This window comes from Condylura cristata, unplaced genomic scaffold, assembly GCF_000260355.1.
Source record: "Condylura cristata isolate star-nosed mole 26May11 unplaced genomic scaffold, ConCri1.0 scaffold00001, whole genome shotgun sequence".
In the NCBI taxonomy this organism is placed as follows: Eukaryota; Metazoa; Chordata; class Mammalia; order Eulipotyphla; family Talpidae; genus Condylura; species Condylura cristata.
Window position 1 is genome coordinate 18,967,178 of NW_004567102.1, and position 20,449 is coordinate 18,987,626.

The window sequence follows — 20,449 nt, forward strand, 5'->3', positions numbered from 1 at the left end:
TTTATTAGAGACAGGAGAGAAAAGACACTCGCATAGACACAAGTGGGCAGAAAGAGCTGCCTGGAAAGGGGCACGTTTGCAGGGAAAGAGACCTGCATGGTTGCAGGCATGCGGTTTTAGGAGAGCGAACTCCCCTGAGGGAGGTCAGTGCAGAGGAGTCACGGCATTGTACAGATCTTGGGCGGGCAGGCAGGCAGGCAGGCTGCTGCTGCCCTGCAAAGAGGAGAGAGTGGGTGGAAAAAGCACCTGCATAGTCACAGGTGGGCAGAGGAGTGGCTGCCGCTAATGATAGACTTTTAATGTCTATGAAAATAAATATTGCTATACATTTAATTTTATGATAATAAACAGCTTTACATTTTCTGGTTCCAAAATACATAACCATAGATTGGCCTGGGCCTTGGCCTTGAATATCTTAAAGCACACTGCGATGATTCACATAGAATAACAGGCCCTTTAAACAGGTGGATAACATAATTTTCATTTTCCTAATGTGTACCAGAGTCTAAATTGCATCTAGCCTCCATCTGAAACCCAACCATTCAGTTATGGTAAACCTACTTGATAGGAAGTTTATCTTAAGACTTATGTAATCTTTGTCCCTTGTGTATTATGATATTTGGGGAATATATTTTCTGGGGATGACATATGGTGGAACAATCTTTCAGGTTACCTGTTGTGACCCTGAGTTTGCATTATGGGGGGGAAAATATGCTTCCAATTAAAATTGTCCTGTGGGGATGCTTTCTTTATGAATTCAGGGTGAAGAATAGCTAAGGAGTCTGGTCTGTGTCTGACAGCTGGTGCAAAGCACCTTGAATCAATAAAAGACTTATTAATTTCATTCTAAGTACTTGCTATTGGTTCGCATCGACATGACTTTTAAAAGAACTGTAAATTTGAAAATGCTTAATACAGGTTATCATTCAGAGAAAGGACAATGTTCTTGAAAAAGCTCTATATACTGACAGAAACAACATCACATTGTGTAGCAGCAGTTTGTGGGCATTGTTTTAGACACTGAGGGTCATAAATTTGAAATGAAATTTGCATCCTTGAATGATGATTTTAGAAAATAAGACAGAATTTTAACTCAAGACTACATAGCCTTCAGTTTATAGCATAGTTGCTATACATTTAATTTTACGATAATAAATTAATTTACTTTCTTAAATGATCTAGTAACTCAAACTATTTTCTAAGCTGAACCCTAGGTAATGCTAAACATACCAAACATCCTGCAGACTCCAATCATTCTCTAATTAGATTTTAATTATGTATTTTTTTTCTTCTTCTTTAAGCATAGTCTTTCAGATTACCCCATATTTATCATTCCAGTGCTCACTATTTAACCTTCATCACATCTAATTTGTTACTATACCATTTCCTGCAATGTATTTTTCAGTTTTTCCTTCTGATTCACTACGTAGTATCCAGATCCTAAAAGATAATTTTCTCTTGTTATAATTACAATAGCCCCACACCTCCAGTAGAATATCAACTTTATAAACAAAAATGGGGAATCAGGTAATCATTCCTTGCCTCCAGTACAAAAGTCTCAAGGTAACTTAAAAAATATTTTGACTCGGGCCCTCCCTGGTGGCGCAGCGGGTTAAAGCACAGCACTGAGAATCTAAAGCCGCTTCCGCATGAGTTCGATTCCCGCCTGCCCCGGAGGTGACCACATGGCGTGGCAGACCTCTCCTGACCCGCCCGCTGCTCCCCTCAGCAGTGTACTTCGTCGATCTGCCTGTTCTGCTCCCCACTCTGTCTCTGGTGAATCCTCTCACCCTCCGCATCTCTGGCCTGTACCCCAGTTCTGTATGAATAAATAAATAAATCTTTAAAAAAAATATTTTGACTCAATAATGGATTTTTTATTATAAGTTTCTTTATTTAAAGATGAGACTTTTATTCTAAATTCTCTAACAGCCAGTCATTGGGAGAAAACATAAATCCTAATTGTTTAGTCCTAAGAATTGGGGGCAGTTTAAGAAAGATTTATTATGACATCACATCACACAGCAAAAATTAATTCCTGTTGAGCAATTTATTTTTGACTGTTACCTTTTCTGAACACATACATAGGTGAGTGATTCCTGTGACTCAAGCAGAGACCATAGTTATAGCAGAGACTTAAAGTTGTAACACATTTGTCCAAATGACTTCTTTACATATTGTAACTTACTATCTCCTTATTAACCAATGTGTCCACATTCCCATTTCCTGCATTTCAGTTAATTTTGGGTTTCTCAATGCATCATGCCCCTTCCATATGGTCATTGAACATGGTATCCTTCAAATGAATGGTTCATTCCCTCTATTTTGTTCCTTAATGCTTTCAGAGCTCTTGAAACATATCTGTGGATGGCCACACTTGGCAAATCTGTAACCCTACCATTTACTATTAGAGAAAAGATATCTTCCCTTTCATGACACAAATGTAACTGTCAGTTGATCATTTTTATGATTATCCTATTGGATACTATCCATAAGGAGTCTTTGGCTCTTTCACCCATTGTTCTCTCTCTAGCACATCATACAACCTGGCTCCTGTAGTTAGTTACAACCTTGTCTTGACTGACATAGATAATTGTTTTTCCAGGATCCAGTCTTAACTATTTCCATACATAGTATCACTGTTGAGTATGGGTTGGCAACATGTTTGTATTTCCATTTTTTTTTTTAAATAGCTGAGTATAGTGGCATGACACAGTTCTGGCTAGTGACAATGACAAAGCTTTAATTTTCCTGATAATAAGAGACAATTGCAATTAGACTGCGGTTGTCCTTTCTTTTGGCCTTGAATGTGAAGACAGAGCTATTAAAGCTATCAGGGGACTGTGAGGAAACTAGAAAAAAAAAAGAAGAAGAAGAAGAAAGAAAATGCTTTCATCTTGGTGAAGCAGAAAAATAGCATTATAAGACTTTGCAATCACTCAAATAGACAGGTGGGCCTCCACCCAAAATTGGTTCAAATGTTGAGATTGATGGTGTCATATGTACCACATTGAATCTTTCAGAATAGATATCCAAGTAGATCTGCCAAGAGCAGCAGAAGAGGCCCCTGAAATTTATTGTGACTGGGGGCTACATCAAGTTGGGAATTCAAGCACATTTAGAACTTCTCTGCTGCTGATCTCATAGTACAACTTCTCCACCATCACCAAGGGGACGTGGGGGAGAGAAGGGAATACCTCTGCTTTCTTAGCAATGTGGCCAACACTGGCACAGAAGGGTGAAGCCAGGTGAGCAGGGCCTTAAAAGCTGGCAGTGTTTACAAGTCAAAAGTGGAGTCAAGCATTTTGCAACATAGGGCATTAGTACTATAGCCACACACATGTACTGCTATATTCTTATTGTAGGCAATCGCAAGCCTGTCTATATAGTAGGTGCTCAAAACAAATTTGTTAAAATGATGAAGAAATAAATGGGACTTAATAACGTATCAGCCAACTTTGATATTTAGGGTCTTTATTTTATTTTATTTTTCTTGTACTGTTATATTTAACTTGGGTACTGCAGAAAGGAACAGAGGAGCAAGGTTAGTAAATTTATGAGATGGTACATGATTGTCTACATTGTTGCAGGCATTTGGATTCAGATAGTGAACTCCAAGATACACCTGGAGTCAATGAAAAAGACAGGTATACAGATTTACCTAGTGTGCCAGAAAGACCTAAACTTGAGATAAAATCCATCCATTTAGAAACTCTTAATTTTTCATGTAAGCACCAAGCATTATGTAGTCATTGGTTCCCAAAAACTTTGGCTGATACAGATCTTTGAGAAGCCCTCAGAAAATGCATCAGGTATGCTTCAGAACTCAACTGAATCTGTACTTGTTGCCTTGTAGAGCAAATGGCAGATTTGGAGAAAGTTAGAATTTGAGTATAATATTCATAGGCAAGGACTATATCTGTCTGTTCATTATCAAAACCTTAGAACTTAGTGTTTATATATGCCCAATAGGGAAAGCCCTAATTTGCTCTCGTGTATTTTCAATTCACTTAAAATGGCACCAACAAGATAATTGAGAGTTTATTAACTTTGTATATGAGATAATTCCAACAATAATTCCAACATAAAATATACTTCGACTGATTGCTAACATTCTGCGGGTCTATCCCATCTTCAGAAAAAAAATATTATTTTTCTTAAAGCTTTATTTATTTATGATACAGAATTGGGGCACAAGTCAGAGCTGCAGGGGTGGTAAGAGGATTTACCAGAGTCTGAGTGGGGAGAAGAACAGCAGCTCAATGAAGTACACTGCTGAGGGGAGCAGTGGATGAGACCGGAGAGTTCTGCCGGGCCATGTGAGTCAGCTCCTGGGCTGGGGATTGAACTTGCACTGAAGCAGCTGCGGCCAGCTTGCAGTGCTGCATCCTAACCTGTTGCACCACCGGTGGGGGGTAGGGGGGCATCTTCAGAAATTTTAAATACCAAGTGAAATGGAGAATGTCAAGAGGTGACTTAATAAGAGGAAGAGCTTCTCCAAATTAGGAAAATGACAGCACATTTTCCTAAAACAACAGCCTAAGGCCACTGAGGACAGGGTTTATATTTTATTTTATATACTTCACTAGTAACTGCATCTGTTACTAAATGAAGTTTATATTGTTAAAGTGAGTAATACTATAATCAATATGGCAGCTCATTTATTCATTCAACAGTTATGTATGAGATGCTATAGTGTGTCAGATAGAATGCAAGGTATAGGAGATACTCAAGTAGTAAATTGGCAGCTTATATATTTCAGATGCTCACAGTTTAGTCAGAAATACTGGGATGCAGCAAATAATCACACTGCAGAATGATGGAATATGAACAGATTTCCTCTGGAAATAGCTGGCTGAGTTGCAGCTATGCCAGAGAGAAAGTATCAGAGACTGAAAAGAGGTAAAGCAAGACATTCCTGAATCGTGATTTCTTTTGAGGGGATATGAACTGAGTTGAGGATTGTGGGGTAGATAAGATAATAGGAATTTCTCTAAAATGGGAAATGAAATCTGTATTGGAAATGGGCTTATATGTCAGAGAGGGCCTTTAAAACTGGGGAGCAAATAAAACTGGGAAGCAAATAAATCCTTCCCATGACAATACTTCCTATAGATACATTGTTTTTCTTCAAATAGTTGGGATGTGGAGAACTTTACTCACCTTAGAAGATCATGTATCTCTAATAGCATATCTCTAATTTAGCTAAATAACAGTAGTTATAAGCTATTAACTATAAAAAAAAATAAAGTGGCTTTTGAAAGCAAAGATCAACATAAATGATTTTGAAGGAAAGACATGGCCTTGCAACTCTGGTCACTTAGTCACATTCTGCGAGTGAAACAGATGGGTTTACTTACACTGTAATGAAATTGTCCTAGAAAAATTGGATACATTTTTTTTTTTCTTACTGAGATAACATTGGTTCACAATGCTGTGTGTGATTTAGAGGTATAAGTTTATACCTCTTCAGATGTTGTTTCCAAACCACACCCACCATGAAAGTACACATAATCCTTCACCACGTTCCATTGGGCCCCTCCTGCTATGCTTGCTACCCCCGCTCTCCCTTTCTGTAACCTGAATTCTGGAGTCAGATTCCCAGGTTTTTTTTTTTTTTTTGGCATAGTTTTGTCTGTTCCTTTGCTTTGTTTCTTTATATTTCACTTATGAGTAAAATTACCCAGAATTTATCTTTTTCCTTTTGACTTTGCTAGCATAATCCCCTCCAGTACCTCCCAAGTTGTCAAAAATGGCAAGATGTCATCTTTTTATTTTAAATAGCTGATAAGAAATCTATTCTTTTGAATTGTTTGGAAAGCTAAAAATATCTCTTATGTCATTCTGGATTTGAGCATTAGGAATAATTATTAAATTTAATAATTCAGATAAAAATAGTGCATAATATGGATCATTAAATGGGTTAAATATTGCTTAAAATGTTAATATTTTAATCAAATTTTATTCATCTGCCATTCATTAGCATGGCTATTTAACTTCAGGAGTACAGTTTCTTCATGTCGATTTAATTTACCCTCCACAAAAACTCCAATATCATGCTATCACACACAATGAAACAACAACAACAAAAAAAAACTATAGCTGATAATCTTTGTTATCAGCATCAACATCATATAAAAACAGAATGTGATTACGCATTAGTGAAATTTAGTTCTTTACATGGAAGGGAATCATTACAATTCTAATTAAAAAAAGCCGTCATTGACATGAATGCATGCCATCACAAAAATGCCAACTTGGGGTACAACTAATCTTGTACTTGTTAAATATATAATGATAGTGATGTACTTTTTGCCATGCCCAGTAGGCCTAGGAAGTAGCTGCCAGTCACCTGAGCTACTAGTCATTTTCCTAATTTGGAGAAGCTCTTAATCTTCAGTCACCTCTTGACATTCTCCATTTCACTTAGTATTTAAAATTTCTGACGATAGGAAATCCTAGCAGAATATTTGTAATCAGTCAAAGTAGATACATAGGTGACAAAAGCCCATAATTGCAATCTGAACTCCTTCGCTCCTCTATATCTATGAAGATATTAACAGCTGACAACCCTAAGACATACTGGTTTTTGTTGAAGAACCGGGTCATGCATTTACTGTTTTCTTTACACAAGTCTGATGGGTAGCTATGCTTACAGGCTGCTATAAGATATAACCAGACCTTGGGTCACCAAAAATTAAATCTCTGCAAACTGGAAGACTGTATTTTTTGACCACATTAACCCCTTTCCTCTAGGTTTTGGAAACCACCATTCTAGATCATGATTCTATTTATTAATAATGTGTTTGTTAAGTTGCTAAGCCAATAAATTTTATTTTTACCACATAACATAATGACAATTATGTGATGTGATAGAAATTTAGATAACTTTTTTGCAATATTTACCTTTATCAGATCAGCACATTTTGCATCTTTAGCTTATTCAATGTTACATGTCAGTTACATTTCAATAAAGCTAACATAAAAAAATGAAAGTTACCAAAGAGATGTAAGTCATTTTGGAAGTGCATTTGAGTCTATACTTATTAAAACCATGACTGGGGTTTTAAATTCCACCATCGATTTAATAGAACAGATGTTACTGAAATTTGTAATGTATTGGTGCTTTTCCTAAGTCTATCGGTTACTGTAGACTTCAGTACAGAACAGTCAGATTGACTGAAATACACTGCTGAGGGGAGCAGAGGAGGGGTCTGCTATGTGGATCAGCTCTGTGGGGGGGGGATCGAATTTGCTGTAGTATCATCTAATAGCTTGATACTGCTGAGACTTAACCCCTTATGCCATTAGGGAGGCCTTCTAAACAAATTATTTTTTTGAAAAAACTTTGAAATTCTTCTTGGAAGATTTTTAGACAAAGTATATACTTTTTGATCTTTGAAAATGTTCAGGATTCAGAAGATTGGAGATCATTATCTGGCTACCTATAATGTGTCTATTTTATCAATGACAGGGCCCTTAAAGAAAGTAGCTGGAGGAAATTCAGTTCAGATGACATGGTTACCGTAAGTTCAGAGGTATTTCTTTGATTGCTGGAAGTCTGTAAGCCTTTCTGTAAGCTATGTAAGATTGAAATTGTGGCTGTGAGGTTAGAGGATAAATGGTCCCCATGGATGCAAAAGATAAACTTTCTTGCCCTTAAGCACACAATGTCACAACAGAGATACCTAGAATGGTATTTTTGTATGATAAGGAGAAAATAGATGCCTGCAGTTAGCTCATTAGATATTTACTGGCAACTCTTGTGGCAATAGATATCAAATTTACCTGCTCACTCTTCCAGCTGCCAAAAGCATAGGACTAATTACTAGTGTTGATAAAATGTATGACTTTAGTTGACACAGACTATGGAGATAATGCTTGTTATGACTTTAGACAGGTTCACTTGAGAAGATATTTGTATTGTCATATGAAATGCAGAAAATTTCAGGTCAGAATTTATGGTTCAGAGATTGTAAGTGGAATTTTCATGCCAATTTTAGATTATGTATTTCTGGGATTCTATGGTGAGCTGTCTCTGGGGATTTAGGCAGCTCTTTTTGCCAATATACCCTTTACATGAAACTGGATAAAGGATGGTCATCTTTCATAAGAGCCTCCCTATGGGTTAAATAAGTCATAATTGAGGAAGAGTTCCACCCCAAGATAGTACTATAGAAAGGGATAATAAAAATGATGATAGTTAACATTTATTGACCACTTACTAAGTGCCAGGCATTTTGCCAAACCCTTGTAACCATTATTTCATGAAATACTTCCAACAGCTGTATAAATAAGGGCTATTATTGTCCAGGTTTTACAGGTAAGTGGAGTGAGGTCTGAAGTGAATTGAAAGGCATTTACTGAGGTGGTAGAGCCGTTGAGTAATAGATCAGATGGTGCCAAAGAAGACTCAAGGCTGATGGAATGTAGTAAGACCACTAGGCTGCCTCTCTGGGGCAGTGTGGTTAGGTGACAGTGAAGGGTGTCCTTCTCTCAAGTGATACATTATTATTAATTATTCCTTATGGTTATCCCTACAGTTCCCTATTGCTCACTTTAATTTGTCTTTATACTTACAGTACATTGAGGGGTAGCACATGTAAAAATGGATGGAATTTGTCTTCTGGAGAATTCCTGAAAGAGCCTGATAGTTCTTACACCCTGTTCATAAGCCAGATATGATCTGAAACTGACCCCTGTCTATAGAGGGCAAAGAGAGACCCAAGAAAAAGGCAGCCCACTCCATGGTAGTAGGTGATATTTTTACTAAGAACATTTACATAGAAACTTTGGAGTGGCTGTGACACAAGCAGTTTTCTGTGTCTGTTCCCCAAATTGGAAAAGTTTATATAGAACGAAAGATTAAAAATATCAGATGACTTCACTTATGGGAGGAACATAGAGAATTCAAGCAAAGGGTAAAAAAAGCAAAAAGTGCAGGCAAAGTTTGGATCTGGGACATGTAGCAGGGAGTGGGGAGGGGCCAAAACAGGGCAAGGGAAAGCTCAAGGGACTGTAGTGAAGGCTTATGGGTCATGTGGGAGCTGATAGGGAGTACCCTTGAGGGGGAAAAGTTAAGAATTCTACAAAATGAACAGCAATGTAAGAAAATAAAAGTTAAATCAATAATAAAAAGTGTTTATATGGAGACACGAACTGGGTTTAATAATGCATACTATCCAAATGGTCTTGGCAATCTATTCTCACTCAGGGATATGTCCTTGGTAACTTCAGAGAGAAAAGAAGACAGCGGATCCCACATTTTTAGGGTTGCAGAGGGATAGTGGTGATGATGAGGGTCCTCTAATAGTGCAGGTCCTGCTCATTAGCCAACATTTTTTTGCTTGCCTTCTGCAGTGCACTTTAGGGAGCTGGGAAATAGGTGAAGAATGTGGCAGGAAACACCGACTTGGTGTCACAGCCCGCCCTTCCCCTGTGAGCTCTGTTTAAGTTGGAGATCTAGAATGACATAGCAGTTTGGATTATCTGAGAGCTAGTTTAAAGGATGTTTAGTTGTATGATTGTAGTAAATGGAGCTTTGCCCACTTTTTCCTCAGTCAACTATAGCTGTGATAAGTCACTCTTTTTGGAGACAGTTCACCTTAGAGCAATATTCTGAAGGTTTAAGAAAGGTATTTACTGAGTTTCGGATGTGCTGAGTAGTTGCAGACCATGAATTTGCATGTCTAGGAAGTTCCAATTTGCAATTTTAGGCATTGATATTTCATCACTTTCTCTACTCTCCAGAGTATATGCACATTAATGATGTGACTTTTGTCAGGTGACTCCCAGATGATCCAGGTTCATCTGAATAAAGATCTCAGGAAAAATGTTTCTAGTATTGATGCCACTGGTCCTGGCAGCACACTAAAAACTTTTCCACTGGAGTTGACATTTTCCCTCTGATATTTGGAGTCACTCTAGACCAACGCAGATAACATCTCTGGAGGCAAAGTCCAGGGATTAGTATTTGCTAACCCGCCTCTACTGTCCCCCCAAGGAGCGATGGAATGTGTAACCTATACTAAAACTGTGGAGAATACAGTTGTCTGTAACTTTCTGTCAGCCACAGAGAATTGAGAATTGGATCTATCCCAAAACTTGTTCTGAAATACCTGTGAGAACTACTTAAGGAATACTAAATAAACAAGACCTTGATATAAATCATTATGAAATGTTTCTCTTAATCACATAAATGGCAGCTGCTGTCACATGACATTTTCCAGTAGACTTTTGAATACACAATTCAGTTCTGGTTCCTTGGACAGGAAGAGATAGGTTGTAGAAAGTTTAGGTGAGGACACTGAGTTTTGCTGTCCACAACTGGAATGAATTATTATGCACATTTGTGCCTGTGTGTGTGTATGTATGTGTGTGTAGGAAAAAGAAAGAAATTACACATACTTCTTACTGAAGTTAATACCCTTTTCCAACCTCAGCAAGATTTTTGTTGTTATTGATATTGCCAAGATTTTCTACCAGTCCTGATAGTTTGATTCTTGTTAAAAGGATATCTGGCAATTCTAGTTTCTCTAACATAAATATCTTGGTGCATATTTGTATCCATTCCTTATTTTATTAATTGTATTTTAAGAATTTTCAGTAAGCATTATTCTGAAGCAATTATGAAACAAGTATTCAGGAAATATTTACATTTATATTTAAAAGACATTGTTTAGGCAAAATGGTTCCCTTGCTTATGCTCACAGAAATTTGTATCAAACTTATTTTCTTAGTTGCTTTTCCTTTGAACTAAGCTTTGCAGCTAGCGACAGTTACTAGGCCCTAACATAACATCTGGGCACTAAGAAGGTAATAAAAAAGTAGAAAACAAAGTGCTTTTTCTCTTGGAGTATATATTCTGGAAGAAAAAAAGAAAACTAAATAAGATCGTAGAATGAAAATTAAGCAAGTAGTTGAGTAACAGAGGCTTAATGCAATACTGGACTGAACTGTCCACAACAACTTACTAGAGACAGATTTATGCTGAGACTTGAGTGACTGGAAGGTGCCGGTCAAGTCCTGGCAGGCATCAGAGGAAGGGCACCATAGGGAGAGAGCAAAACAAAGGTAAAGGACCGGGAGCAGAGAAAATACACTGAATTAGAGCATAGTACATGAGGAGAGTCGCTCTAGCCACTCAGAATATATGTCGCTTCTGATACCATGAGCCATAAGGCAGGCCAGGGCCAATGAGCTTTGAGCATGGGAGTCCTGTGAGGAACTTGTCCAAAAGGATTTCAATGCCATGCCGCTGGGGAGGACAACTGTTCCCTAAAGGTCACAGTGAGGATAACTGTGCTAGTTCTGGGACACATCTTGACTTGTGGGGTGCAGGCAGTTTTACATCTGTGATCCACATTAGACTCTAGGAAGAGGGACTCCAAAATGCAAAGAGCAATGGAGCTATGCCACCAAAATCGAAAAGGCCTTCAGGTAAGTGCCAGTGTGTCCAATAGCAGTGAAGGTAGCATGAAGACAGGTCAATGGACTTGGATTTGGCCCTGATCACTCTGGAGACTTACAGTGAGTTTACTTCTAACACTGCTCTAGATTTCAAACTTGACTCTCTTAGGCTCTCACTCCATACCCATTTCTAATCCTCAAAGTCTTCCGCATCTTACTGAAAAGAGTAGAAACCAATTAGCAGGATCAGCTACTTTTGCCTTGAAACTAAACCCCTCAAATTTAAAACTCCCAATCTCTATTCTTTCCTCCTGTCTGAGAAATTAGCTATGGCTCTTTAGAGTTGTTAACTCATCTGCCTTAGATTTGTCTACCCTGTCTCACCATAAAGTGTACTCCTACCAGTATCCCCACTACTACACGGATCAGTTCAATGTCACCAGTGACCTTGTTGTCTGTGATGATGATCTAATCTCCATGTAAGTGTGTAAGAAAGGGCCTGTGAGAGTCTGCTTAATGAAAAATACAGGAAGATTGATTGGGGCAGGATGGAGACATGTTCTTCATTAATTTAAAACATGACTTTCTGGAAGAATTGTGGTGACTGGGCTCTATGTGGAATACGAAGCCTGAAAGTGCAGCAATCTGGACAATTCTAAGGCTAAGGAGCACAGAAGGTAAACCAATACCTTAATACTGGAAAAGCAGGAAAATGGTGAGATTGTTTTTGTTAGAAGCACAATTGACCCACTGAGTTAAACTGGTGGAAAAGCAATCTTTCTGAAATAATCTTGAGATAATCTTTCTTTTTCTTTAAGCTTATTGAGCTAAGGTTTCTATCACCTAATTTTTTTTTCTTTTTCAAAAGATTTTGGTGGAGGTAACATTGGTTAATACTATATAAGTTTCAGGTATAACATTAGTTCAACATCTGAATATACTGTATGATAATCATTACAGAAAGTTTACTTTTCATTCATCAACAGCTTCACAATTTCACCCACCAACTCAACCCCCTTTTCATCCAGTAACCACCAATCTATTAACTGTATCTAAGAATTTTGTTTCTGTTTTATTCTTTCACTTGCTGTTTCTTTATATTTCACCTATGAGTGAAATTTCACTGTATATGTCTTTGTCTGAGTTACTCATTTACCATAATGTGCTCACGGTCCATCCATGTTGTTGCAAATGGCAAGATTTTGTCTGTTATAGCTGAAGTATTCCGTTGTGTGAAGTATTCCATTCCATTCCATATCTTCTTTGTCCAAGCATATGTCACTGGACACTTCAGCTATTTCCACAGCTTAGCTATTATTAATAGTGCTGCATTGAACAGGGTGCACCTCAAATCTGTCTTTGTATTCTTTATTTCATTAAAAAAAAGATTTATGCATACAGAACTGAGGTACAGGCTAGAGGGGCAGGGGCAGTTAGAGGTTTCACCACAGACATAGTGGGGAGCAGAACAGGTAGATCGATGAAGTACACTGCTGAGGGGAGGAGTGGGTGAAACAGGTCTGAGGAGAGGTCTGAGGCACCATGTGGATCACCTCAGGGGTAGGGGAATGAACTCACACTGAAGCAGCTCTGGCTAGCTTGCAGTACTGCATCCTAACCCGTTGGACCACTAGGGAGGGCCCCTTTATTTCATTTTTAATTACATATTTTTATGTCATTAATTTCTGTACAGTGGTTGATTTCTCCCCTCAGGACTATCACCTAAAGATAAACAGTCCAATTGATCTACTTTACCACAGCAAATTCAAGTGATTACTGGTATTCACAGTAACTCTACACTTGCCTATTATTTCAACTGAGATTTTTGACTGTTTTCCTGACCTATTTATTTATTTATTTATTTATTTATGCATAGAAGAACTAGGTGTAGGTCAGAGGTGCAGGGGGTGAGAGGATTCACCAGAGACAGAGTGGGGAGCAGAACGGGCAGATACACTGAAATACACTGCTGAGGAAAATGGGGCAAGACAGGAAAGGTCTGCTGCCACAGCCAGTGGTGATGGCAGTGATAGTGTAACAACAGCACTGAGACTTATCCCCTATGTCTTCTTATAGTTGTGACAGGGTAGGTGTTATCAATCCTAATAACCTGTGACTGGGTTTTATCCTCTTAGAGATGCAAGGTGCATGCATATAAAAACAGCCTTCTGGCCCTCCCTGGTGGCGCAGCGGGTTAAAGCACTGCACTTAGAAGCTTAAGCCACTTCTGCGCATGAGTTCGATTCAGCCTGCCCCGGAGGAGATCCACATGAAGAGGCAGACCTCCCCTGACCTGCCCACTGCTCCCCTCAGCAGTGTACTTCGTCGATCTGCCTGTTCTGCTCCCCATTCTGTCTCTGGTGAATCCTCTCACCCTCCACATCTCTGGCCTGTACCCCAGTTTTATATGAATAAATAAATCTTTAAAACAAAACAAAACAAAAACAGCCTTCTAAGTGCATGGAAAAAGGCATTTATTAAATGCTGATCGCAGTAAGTCACATAGAAGAGTGTTCTGAGTTTTCTGTCATAACCAGTGTGTTTGCTTGCTTTGAATTTTATGGATCCAGAATTTAGAAAATACCCTGCTTTCTGAGGATTTAGTCTTAAAGTCTTCATTTATCATAGGTCATCAACACAGGTGATAAAAAAAAGTACATATTCTAGAACATGTAAACAATATTTTTCCTTGTCTTAAGGGCAAGTATCATAAAAGCTGTTTTGATATGTATCTCAGTAAAGGTCATAATTGCTTTGTCATTTTTAAGCCTTTCCCCAAGGCTAACATGGTATAAGTTTTTTTTTTTTTTTTTTTTTTTTAAGATTTCTTTATTTGTGCATACAGAACTGGGGTACAGGCCAGAGGTGCAGGGGCAGCAAGAGGCTTCACCAGAGACAGAGTGGGGTACAGAACAGGCAGATCGACGAAGTACACTGCTGAGGGGAGCAGCAGATGGGTCAGGAGAGGTCTGCGTGCCATGTGGTCACCTCCGGGGCAGGCGGGAATCGAACTCATGCAGAAGTGGCTTTAGCTTCTCAGTGCTGTGCTTTAACCTGCTGCGCCACCAGAGAGGGCCCATGGTATAGGTTTTATGTGTGACTGTGTCTTATAATGACTCCAAGTTTTCCTGGTTACTTGCCTATGTACTTGTTTTATGTGATTTTTGTGCTTCCCAACACCTTCCCTCCCAAAACAATACAAAACAAACAAACAAAAAAACCCTTGGAACGAAACTCTTGTTCATTAGCAGTACTGTTTAAACATCTGGGTGGAGAAAGGAACACAGGTGAGTGTGCTTAGGTAGCAGGGAGACATTTTTGGAAATGAATCCATAGACATATGTATACATTTAAATGTATGTTATACCAAACTTGGTATTTTACTGCTTGTTGTGCCTTTTGTGAATCTTTTATTTCAAAGCAACAAAGCTTTGTCCTTAGCTATTTCTATAAGCAGTTTGTTTCAATAGATGCTTTTCCAAATAGCTCAAAAGAACCCATAGTACTCTAAGAGATAGGGAAAGTACCCTCAGAAGACATGTCCTGTCATGTACTTAGGGAGTTGTATAATCACTGTGCCAGTACACAGGGACAAGTGCTTTATGCAGACTGACACACGGGAGAGAGATGCATCTGAGATCGTCATGTAAAAGAGCTATGACTTTGGTTACTTCCTGCACTGCTCCCCGCCCCCACCTCAACATCTATGCAAAGGTACAGTTATTTAGTCCTCCAGAGGACAGCCTACTGCTTTACCTCCATCACAACCTGACAAGTTGGCATTTTCCCTAGGAATTAATTTTCTTTTGTCAATTATTAATGTTTCCCTTGTGCTTCTTCTCTCACTATTGTATATTTTTAAAAGTTAACTTAGCTGTAATCTTATTGTACTGAATGCTTCTTATTTCCATGGTTTTGTTGAATTTTGAGCAGAAAGTCCACAGTACTCACTTTGATATTTCAAGATCTATTCAAATTTATTCAAAGATAAGATCACCCAGTAACATTGGAGAAGAGTACATAAGAACTGATATTTTAAACCTACTGGTAATAATATTGTTCCCACATGATTTGCATAGGTTGGAGAAATGTTTTTCTTAACATAATTCTCCTGCACATATCGTCGGATATCTTAATCTTGGTTATTTCTGGTAATGCTATCTAGTACAAGAGATCAAATTTCAGCCACTTCAACATTAAAAATAAATATAAAAAAGCCAACCTCAAAAATGTGATGTAATCAAAGTATCCTGAATCAAAGCAAAAGAGTTTATTCATGAGTTAAGAAATCTCTTACCATTCCTAGGATCACAATAGTATTTCCATGAGCAATTTGGAAGTGATCTGAAAATTACAAGAGTAGAGGATTGCTGTACATGCATCAACCTCCTCACTGCAATGTGGACACTGGGATCAAAGCCGTGCCTTCCACTTCTCTATAGCCAAGCAATACCACCACCATGCTGGTTTTTACGACGACTTTAACTATGGCTGATGAAAGGGAAGGTATGGTAAACTGGATGCATGTAACAAACATGGGAGGTCGTAATATGTTTCCAGGATATGGCGTCTTGCCATTGACCACAGCCTCTTGGAACAAGATAAAGTCATTGAAATAGTTAACAGATGTTAGCCATACTCAAAATATAAAAGTTCTATTGCTAAAAATTATGTAGGGTCAGATGGAGTTTTGGCGCTTGATCCGTAACTTAACTGACTTGGCAAGTGGCAAGTTGAGATCCAGAGGCGTAGTGCATAATAGCGAGGCCACACACTTCGCACACTCTGCAGGAGCTCATAAACCACCGACGATATGTGCTCTGTGCTAAGCCAGCTTGATTAAGTATTAACACAGTATTTGATACTTAGGGAAATCTGAAGTCAATTTTCACGTCTACTAAATTAAAAAAGTTATTTCTGGAAGAGCAAAACAGAAGACTTTACTAGAAATTCAAAAGTACATCTACAAATTTTATTATTTAGTTTCAACTTGCAGTTTACCTGACGACTGGCATTACTTTCCGCTGACTTCATAATCCATCCAGTTATATTCTTTTTAAAAGTGTTTTTTTCCCACTCGTCTATGCTACTTAACATTTCAGAACAAGTTGACAGTAATGATTTTCAGATGAATATTTGTAGCTGAAATGGATCTTCTCTGCCTTGAGTCACAAATGCACATCAAACATTCGAGGAGGCTTGAGCTACTTTAGAGTTTGTGGTTTTATTCACAGCTTTGCAGATAAAGTCACCAGCTTCCATCACTTTGTAAAGATTCACACCCTGGTAAGGAAAACGAGAGATATCAGTTGAGAAGGGGGGGAGTGAGAAGGAAATCAAAATAGATTCCCTTCATATTTATTAATGATAAACAACATTGTTGCCATTATTGACCTGTAGACATTTGTTTTCATGAGTCATGTAGTGAACCTTTTATTAGATTTTCTGCTTCATTAAAACATGTCTTGATTCTTACCCTGGTATAAAACCATAGGCTAATTCAGGCTGATGCCTAAACTCTAGGAAGGACACTAATGGAAGTATCCACCTATAAACTTTCAATGAAGGATAACTAAAGTGTTAATGGTTTGGCAGATTTATACATAGGTACTTAAGACAAAGGAAAAATTTCCCTACTATACATAAACAAATGTATATAATTGTAAGATGTATAGGAAAGATTATATCTATTTTTTTAGCATGATCAAAAACATTGTTTCTGAACAACAATGATATTGAATCTTCTAGCTGATATGATACTGAAGGAGGTAGATGAAATAAAATGAAGTGGTATTTAGTACACATCTGGAACTTGTTTGCCTGAGAAGCTGGACTGTCTGAAAGCATAAATAGGATCAACAAAGGCTTAGAGAAATCCACGGATGACAGATATGCAGTTGGGTATGAAGGCCAAGTTCAGTACAAGCTCCTCATCTCTGCATCTTGGTGTAACAAAAGGTCGCCATCAAGGTCTCCACCCAGCACCTTTGCTGTCACTGAGGGAGACAGAGCATTAAGTAGATTAACCAGAGATTTGCCCTCATACAGAGTTTTATAAGCTTCTATGACCTCCTTCACGATGGGCTAGACACAATGTGGATTTAAAATTGAACAGAATCAGATTTCCTTTCTGTTAAGGAGTAGTTTTAAGATTTATGTAGTTATGTCATTTTCTTAAAACAGACTAAGTGCTCATGAGGTTTTTCATAATAATGATCATAGATTGTCATTTTAATAAGTTAATTACTTTTAGAGAGCCTTATCCTTCACATTTTGCTTTTTCAAGAATGACCAAAAAATACATTGTCCTGTGACACTTAGAAATTATTTTTATTTACTTTAGTATGAAGTGTTCTGAAGGTACCGATATTTGCTTTGGTCTGAGAAGTTTGGCTTTGTCATGATGAAGCTTTAGATAGAGTACCTTTATGGCATTTTAGGTTAACATTCTAACCTGGTGATATTTAAATTTTATAAATAACTACATTTATCTTTCATTTCTGAATTATACTGAATAAGGGAACCCTAGAAGAATTTAATCACTAATGTTCTTCCCTTAACAAGAATTCTACTTATAACTCTTATGTAATGGGCTTTTTTGACATCATACAAAAGGAGAAAAATCACATTGACCTTTCTTGCCCATTTAATGAGCATATTTCATTATGAAATAAGTGATTTAAAAGTAAGTGCAGTGCTATCAGATACTTATTTCTCACATCCTATGACATGCTGGGCTTTGGGAACCTCATGTAGAAGATGGCCTCTGTCTCTGAGGTGCTCATGTTCAAAGCAGGAAGATGGAATCCTAAAGAGAAAACCCTGAACTACTCAGAGTGTCACTGATAAACAGATAAACAAGATGGCAGTGAGGGCAGAGCTGCAGGGCAGTCAATTCTTGGAGCAAAGAGGAACATGTAAAGGAAGGGCGTAAATCCTGACTTGAGTCTTCCATGAAGAGTTCGATTCCTTAAGGAGGAGGGTGGCTGGGATTCCATAGACAGAAGGATAGTAAAACATGTCAGAAAAATATTATGGGACATGTGTGGATTCATGGCAGGGATGTCCAGAGAAGATACAATAAGCCTTATTATAAGGTAAAACCTAACCCAATTATTTAATTTAAAACTAACCTGACATAATTATAGCAAGGACAGTAAGGGACAACCAATATATTTTAGATATTAAATTAGCAGCTGTTTGATTGGGCTTGAGAACAAGAGTGCTGCAAAGTTCTACAGAGAATCTTGGCTTGTTATCTTGGGTAACTGGTTGAATTGTAGCTGTTGCCTATATAATCATCATCCATGAATTGTGAAATTCTTTGAAATAAGATATAACTTTCATCATTTGGGACCCCCATGGCCTGATAGTTATTAAGCATCAGCTGAGTTTAATTCAGTTTTGTCAAGGTCCAAGGAAGGATTTTTTATTTCTGCTCAGTTTCTGTGATAGTTCTATGTTTCTGATATCATTAAATTATGGAAATTAAGTTACTTTTTAAATAAAATATTCCTAACCAGAGGAGGCAGGCAATAGCTTTTAGGTGCTTAGTACCCAGTGATGTCAGTCTGCATTAATATTATAGAATATCTTTATTCAACCAACACAAATGTGACTAAGTTGTAATGAGTGCTCTCTGGCTGCAGGACATGTTAGGCAAAGCAGTAAGATCCTAACAGAAACTCAAATTGGGTTAAGAGGTAGAGACACAGAGGTTAGGAGGGAAACACTGAAGAACAAATACCCACAGTATGGATCAGGGGATAGGCAGGGAGCCGTTAGAGGTTTTAAGGATGAACTCATGAAAATGAATCTGAGGAATGAGGCTATTCCAAGTGATGGTGACAGTGAGCCCATGGGCTAAAAGAAAGAGATTGGCGCTACAGAAATGGGGACTATAGTCAAGTTTGTTGTTGCAGGAGCAACAACAAAGGAAGAGATGGAAGAGATGGACAGAGGGGGAAATTCCATTTGATAATCAAGATGATGCTTCTATATTATACAAAGTATTTTAAAATCCCAATCATCTGTAAACACTTTCCCTTGATTTTTATGTTTACCCTCCAAAAAATAAAATCTGCCTTACATTCTGCTAAGCATGAGGAAAAAATCACTGTGCTGATTTTGGTGGCTGTTAATAGAGCTAATGACTTTCCAGGTATGATCTGTAGAGACTGTTGCCATCCAGCATCTCACATGTTAAGTATGACTAAACTCCACCACTGACCAATTTAAAAGTACCCTAAATTCTTTTCCAGAAGCCTTAGTTGTTGTCCTTTGAGAAAAATCAAGATCCTCATATCCTTCAAGGAAAACATTCATACTAAAACATAAAACAGTGAAAACATAACAGCAAAGATGCAGGCTCTAACTCAAAGTGTGTGGTGTCAAATCAGATAATATGTGAAAAAGTACTTTCGGGGTCATGAAGTGCTGTAAAATTGTGACATGGTAGCATTTTTGGTGATTGATCTATAAAAATAAGTTACTTTATAAGGCCCCTCAAAGAATTACTGTATTTTCCCACTGAGCATTTTAGTAGATAGTAAAAATGTAGTAAAACTTTGACCTCAAACTTGCTTACCAAATCTGCAATGCATTCTGATTTGAATCTGTAAGGAGTACATAAATATTAAAATATGTTAAATTAACTTACTGTTTTGAGCCCCAGGCCATTTAGCATATATATCAAATCCTCAGTGGCTACATTCCCAGAAGCACCTTTTGCATAAGGGCAACCACCTAATCCAGATACTGCAGAGTCTACCACGTTAATCCCCATCTGGAAAACAAACCAAAACACTCAAGGCTTGTGTATTTATGACAAATAAATTGTACATCTATTCACATGTTCCAAAGAGCAAATAAGCAAAATTAAGAGCTGTTACATATATTCACTTACCTGCCTGTTGTTTCAATAGCCCCTGGGATGAAGACTTTATTTTTCTGACTAATCTTGTCTTTTAGGATAATAGACATTCTGCTAAGGATCTGGAGAACTTTAGTAATCTTACATCAAAATAAAATTGTTATTTAC

The 20,449-nt window shown here is 37.8% G+C and overlaps 1 protein-coding gene across 1 annotated transcript in view; it reads right to left on the reverse strand.

Annotated features, from left to right (window-relative positions):
* Positions 1-16,359: 16,359 nt before the first annotated feature.
* Positions 16,360-20,449, reverse strand: part of HMGCLL1 (3-hydroxymethyl-3-methylglutaryl-CoA lyase-like 1) — a 139,197-nt gene continuing 135,107 nt past the window's right edge. Inside the window, exons 8-9 of the mRNA XM_004673584.2 lie at positions 20,069-20,194; positions 16,360-16,692 (exon numbers count right to left, since the gene is read on the reverse strand). Coding sequence (XP_004673641.1) covers positions 16,591-16,692; positions 20,069-20,194 — 228 coding nt within the window. The 3' untranslated portion in view covers positions 16,360-16,590. The remainder of the gene's footprint in view (positions 16,693-20,068; positions 20,195-20,449) is intronic.